We start from the raw sequence: 6,048 nt of genomic DNA on the forward strand, positions 1-6,048 counted from the left end.
GGTAAATGTGCAACATAGTGTCGGGCTACAGTCAGGGGCTGTTATTATTATTAAGATTGGCTCTGGAGTTTAGGGAGGGAGCAGAACCCCACCTTGCAATAAGGGAGGAGAAGGGCACGGGACATTCGCTTTGTTGACTGGATAGAGGAACTGAGGCCCAGGGAGGGGCAGGGCCTTTCCAGGGGCCACAGAGCAGCTGTGAGGCCGAGGCAGGGCTAGAGACCCAGAGAACGACCTCGTTCCGATCTTGGTGAGCTTGACTGAAGTCGGACAGGACTCGGGGTGGGCGGGGTGTGGGCCCTTTAAATCCTAAGCTCCACCTTTGCTTAGAAGGGTCTTTGGGGGAGTATAAAAGGGGTGCAGTTTCTGCTCCAGAAAACCACCAGCTGCTCCAGCCGCTGGCCCCCAGCCCTGGCCTCCCTGCAGTCCAGCACCACCCCCGCCTGGGCGCCATGCAGCTGCCCCCCTTCGACATGTGGAGGGACTACTTCAACCTGAGCCAGGTAGTGCTGGCCCTGATCCAGAGTCGGGGGCAAAGGCCAGAGACCCAAGGTATTGGGGAGTCGAGACCCGAGCCCCAGCTGGGGCAGGACCCCGGGCTGGGGGAGCTGGGGGCCAGCGGGGGCCCGGGCCCCTTGTGCAACTTCTGCAAGCACAATGGGGAGTCCCGCCATGTCTACTCCTCGCACCAGCTGAAGACCCCCGAGGGCGTGGTGGTCTGCCCCATCCTGCGGCACTACGTGTGTCCCCTGTGCGGGGCCACTGGCGGCCAGGCCCACACGCTCAAGTACTGCCCGCTCAATGGTGGCCACCAGTCTCTCTACCGCCGCAGTGGGCGAAACTCGGCCGGCCGCAAGGTCAAGCGCTGAGGACCCTCAGGTGCCTCCCTGCGCCCCTAACCCTCCTGGTTCAGCCCCTACTAAGTTCCTGGACCTTCCCCCAACTCACCTGGCTCTTTGGAACTTCTGGTCCCCAGAACTCCAGCCCTGATGGACCCTGAAACAGTGGTGGCTTTGGGGAAGCCAGGCCAGCCCAGCCCCTGGGACCCCCCTCAGCCTTCGGTGCTCTGGAAGTGTCTGTGGATTCTTGGTGGCGCAGGAACCCAGCTCCACGGGCCACACAGCCCTGTGGCTCCTGAACCACAGTTCATGGATCTTTGGTCCTTCCGGGGCCTGCTGGGGTCACCAGCCCTTTGACTTCCCTGCCCCTGGGCTCCTTCCTGGCGGAATTCTTGGAGCCTGGGGCCCACAGGAGCCTGCTCTGTGCTCCCGAGCCAGCCCTGGAACTGGCAAAGGGTGAACAAGACTGGCTTGGCCCTCCAGCGCCCAACTTCGAGATGAGACCAGCCTTGCCCACCTTCCTCAGCCACCTGCGGGCTCACCATTGCACCGTGAGCCACACGGATGGCCCCCTCCCTTCCAGCAGGAGCTGGGGGAGGGAGCGAACACCCCGCAGGGCGCGCTGTCTCCGCAGGGTGGGGAGCCTGCGCCAGAGCGGACACCCTCCGGCCCCCCGCGGTTGTGTTGCATGTTCATTTCCACCGCGCTCCGGGCCCCCATGCGCAACGCACCGGTGGGCCCTTTCACGCAGCAAGAGGACGGCTCTCCGCCACCCCCACCCACCCCACCCAAGCAGGAGAGCTTGGCGAAAGGTCGTCTTTTGCTCCCGTTTTTGGCGTTTTTCATCCTCCCAACACTGAAGTGAACAAAACTCCGACCGGAAAGGGGTTTCGGTGCCCGGATGGGAATGGCAACTGCCTAGCTTTAATTTTATTTTTTTCTTAAGGGGCGAAAAAGAGCCCCAGTCGGATTTTCAGTTGTATTTGGCTCAGGGCTGGGTCCCACGTCTCTCTGGTAAATAAAGAGCTTTTTTCTGGTTGTCTTTGAAATCCCTATGTCTGTTTGTCTTCTTCCCTTGCCCAACCGCCTGCCACCCAGCCCTTGCTGGGGACGGGAGGAGGTCTCGCGTTTACCCCAACACGTGGGAAGTGGGAGGCGGAGGTGGAGGGACCCTGCGTTCCTCTCAGGATGTGCCCCCCCCCCCCGTCATACAACCCCCAACACAGGTCCCCCGTGGAGTGGTCCTCCAGTCTCAGCACCCCCTTCAGCCCACAGGGCCCCCCCCCTGTACTTCTGGCTCCTTCCAGGGGGTCAGCCTCCCACCCTGCTAGACTCCAGGTGGTCCAGGACCAACTTCGGTCGTTCTTAAAACCCTGTTGGGGAGGTGATAAAAAGTGTGGTCCCCACCCAAAGGAAATGCATATGTGCGTAAAATGTAACATATATATAATATCAGGGCTCCCTTCACTCCGTTGTTCCACAAATATTTATTGAGCACCTGCTTTGTGACTGGTACCAGCCTAGACACTGGCGCCTGCAGCAGCAAGCAAAACATGCAAACGCCCAGACATTCTAGTGGGGAAGCGGGGGTGCTGACAATCAGTGAGCACCTGGCAGCCCTGGCCAGCGTGGTTTCACTGGCTGGCTGTCCTCTCACAAACCGAAAGGTCGTGGGTTCAACTCGTGGTGGGGGCACATGGGCACACACCTGGGTCGTGGGTGTGGTCCCCAGTGGGAATGCATATGGGGGGCCACCAATTGATGTTTCTCTCCCTCTCTTCCTCTCTCTCTAAATAATAATAGTAATAATGAAATGCCTCATGCTGGGAGGGGGTGCTGAGTGTTAGGAAGGAAAAGAAGGCAGGTGCAGGGATGGAGGGTGGAGGGGAGGCTGTAACACACACGTTGGTCAGGGAAGGGGGCTCTCCACAGAGGTGACATTTGAGCAGGGTCCAAACGAAGTGAAGGAAGCGGAGAGTACCTGGGGGAAGGGCATTCCAGTCAGAGAGGACAGCAAGTGCAAAGGCCCTGAGGTGGAACAGGAGCTGCTGTGTTTGCAGAACCAGCAGGAGGCCAGCGGAGCGAGAGGTAAGACTGCAGACGCCAGTGGGGTGGGGGGGGCGAGAACGGTGCAGACCGTGGGGAGCTTGGGACCCTTACTGTGCACTCTCTGCCTCGGAAACCCACCCGGGACTCCTCCCTGGCATGTACACTAGTTACACCTTGAACCAAGAACCCAGTTAGCACTCTGCTCACAGGTCCTTTTCCAAAAATGCAGCTCTGCCCATGACAGAGACCCCCAAGTCAAGCCAAACCATAGAAAAAAGGGGTGCCCTAGCCCCCAGAACTTTGGTGCACAGCTGTGGTGTGGAGCCCTGCGCAGGGTTCCCTGGGGGAAGCGGGTGGCCGGACCCTGCATCGGGCAGGAAGCTGACAGCCTCTCAGATGGGGTGACAGAGGGGAGCTTGCTAGTTTAGTAAAGGGACCCAAGTGCGGGTGGCAGTTAGGGAAAGCACCCAGTCTCCTCGATAGTTGCAGGAGTCAGGACAGGTGCAGGGGTGCACTTGAGACCTGGAGAGGTGAGGGTAGGAGATGCCAGGAAGTGCCTGGGGGCACAAGGTGAAGACCGGGAGGCTGCTGGACACCTGGGTCCCGGGGGGTTTGGAGGAGAGGGCCAGAGAAGAACACTTCGTAGTTACAGGGTTTTAGGTTGGTTTTTCTTTTTTTTTTTTTAATGAATTAAGCCATTTGTTTGACACTACAGGGGCTGAGGCCATCATGCACCCTGACCTTGACCTCACAGCTCTCCTGCTCCATACACCTCTGCCACCCACTCTGTCCCTGCAACCTTTTCCTGACTCCACCTAGCGCCCGCCCCCCTCAGCCTAAATGCTCACAGAGCCACAGCGCCCCTGCACACCCAGGGGAAGGGAGGCGCCTAGGCGACAACCAGGGGTCTGGCCAAGGTCCCAGTTGGGGACATGGGGTCAGTTAGGACATGGTGAATGTGAGGTGGTGTGTGGGTGCTATGGGTTGAATGCTGTCCTCACAAATATATGTCGAGTTCTCTCCCTCAGTGCTTCAGAGTGTGGCCTCATCCGGAGACGGCCCTAGTTAGACACCATTAGTTAAGGCTGAGACTGGAGTGATGCGGCCACAAGCCAACAAGGCCCGGGTGGCGGAAGCTGGGAGACGTCCTCCCCAGAGACTTGGGGAGACTACAGCACCGCCTACACCCGGATTTCCGATTTCCGCCTCCAGAAAACGTGTGAAGGAATGCAGTTCTGTTTTTCCTTTTTTAAAGAATCCTCACCTGATAACATGTGTATTGATTTTAGAGAGAGGTGGGGAGAGAGAAGGAAAGAAACATCAATTGGCTGCCTTCTTACAGGCCCTGACCGGGGATAGAGCCCGCAGCCTTACGGCGTATGGGGACAAAGCTCCAACCAACTGACGCACTGGCCAAGGGCAGCGTTTCCGTCGTTCTAAGCCGTGCAGTTTGTGCTGTAGTTACGGCAGCCCTCGGAATGAATACGCTGGGCGTCAAGAGGCTGTTGGCGCTGCAGGAGTCTGAGCTGAGGGGCCATCTGGGCTGGGGCCAGGCAGCTCTGGGCGGAGGTCTGTCCGTGCAGCTGTGCAGGCGTGAGCGGTGAGCGTGTTGAGACAGGTTGCGGGAGGGCTACTCAGACTCCAGCACCTCCCCCACCCGCTGCGGGTCCCTCCCAGGAATGAGAGACATGGGAGCTGGGGGATGGGGGGCGCTGGCAGCCTCCCGGGCTCCCAGCAGGCCGCCTAGGGGCAGAACGGGCCTGGAGGGCAGCCGTGGAGGCCTGCTCAGGCGCCTGGTGAGCCCCCTCTGTGCGTTCTGGAGCAGAGCAGAGCGGGCCTCCATATGCAAAGGAAGCAAAGGCTTCAGAGTGACCCCCTCCTGCCTCCCTGTTGCACCATTTGGAGGGGGAGGGGCAGTTCTGCACCCTCTTACCACAGGGGAAGAAAAACTAGACCCATTAAAGATCGCCCTGGAACCCCACAAAGCAACCACTGCACCCTGAATTGTTTAACCGCACCTCCCACTGTGGTCTCGGTGCCCACCATCTGGTGGGTCCCAGAAACCAAAGTTGCGCACCTGCCCGGGTTCAAGGGTCCTGGTGTGTTGCGACTATAGGTTAAAGCTGATTTCCAGTGTTGAACAGAATCTGGGCCATTCCAGAGAATTTTACACCATTGAGGGGGAAAGGGAGCTCGGTTAACTAAAGTCTCTTTGCTTTTAATCTGTATGGAGCATGTTGAGAGATCACTTTTAGGTTCAGCTTTGTGTTTCTTTATTTTTTTTTAAGCATTCATTCATTCATTTATAGACAGAGGGGAAGGGAAGGAGAAAGAAAAAGAGAGAAACATCAATGTGTGGTTGCCTCTCACATGGCCCCCCACTAGGGACCTGGCCTGCAACCCAGGCATGTGCCCTGACTGGGCATCAAACCCACAACCCTTTGGTTCACAGGCTGGCGCTCAATCCACTGAGCCACACCAGCCAGGGCTGTTTCTCTGTTTATGTGCCTTTCAATCTGTCCCTTTGATCTCCTTCCTTCTTTCTCTCCCTCCTCCCTCTTTGCCTCCCTTCTCTCGGAGGCATTCTGCCAAATGCAAACCTTTCTCCCAGACTCTACTCTCATCGTATACAACAGCCCAAAAAATACCCGCTGGGAATGTCTCATCGTGTCTGAAAGGGAAATCACATACTCATCAGGAAATCCTGCCAGCTCTACCCTGCGAATACAGCCAGACCGTGACCACCCCACTCCGGGGTGCTCCACCACCGTCTGCTCCCACCACCCACTCTCACCAGGAAAATGCAGTCACCTCCTCACTGGGTTCCCTGTTTCTGCTCTTGACCTCTCGCAGGGGTGTCCAGCCTTTTGGCGTCTCTGGGCCACACTGGAAGAAGAAGAGCTGTCTTGGGCCATGCGTTAAATACACAAACACTAACGAAAACTGATGAGCAAAAAGAAAAAAAAAAGGTTTTCAGTAAATTTACGTTGGGCTGCACTCCTAACCATTCTGGGCCCCATGCAGCCCACGGGGCTGTGAGTCGGACACTGCCTAGAGCATCCATTCCAGCCCCAACCAAAGCGATCCCATTAAAACACAAATCAGCTCATGCCCCTCCTTGGCACGCAGTCCTCCCATGGTCCCTGCCTCACTCAGAGTA

General features: G+C 57.8%; 1 protein-coding gene across 1 annotated transcript; it reads left to right on the plus strand.

Annotated features, from left to right (window-relative positions):
- The first annotated feature begins 452 nt into the window (after positions 1–452).
- Positions 453–869, plus strand: NANOS2 (nanos C2HC-type zinc finger 2). Its single transcript, XM_037147505.2, has one exon. The coding sequence runs from the start codon at positions 453–455 to the stop codon at positions 867–869; it is 417 nt and encodes a 138-aa protein (XP_037003400.1).
- Positions 870–6,048: the final 5,179 nt, after the last annotated feature.

Source organism: Artibeus jamaicensis, unplaced genomic scaffold, assembly GCF_021234435.1.
Source record: "Artibeus jamaicensis isolate MK-2021 breed Jamaican fruit bat unplaced genomic scaffold, CSHL_Jam_final contig_1526, whole genome shotgun sequence".
NCBI classification, from domain to species: domain Eukaryota; kingdom Metazoa; phylum Chordata; class Mammalia; order Chiroptera; family Phyllostomidae; genus Artibeus; species Artibeus jamaicensis.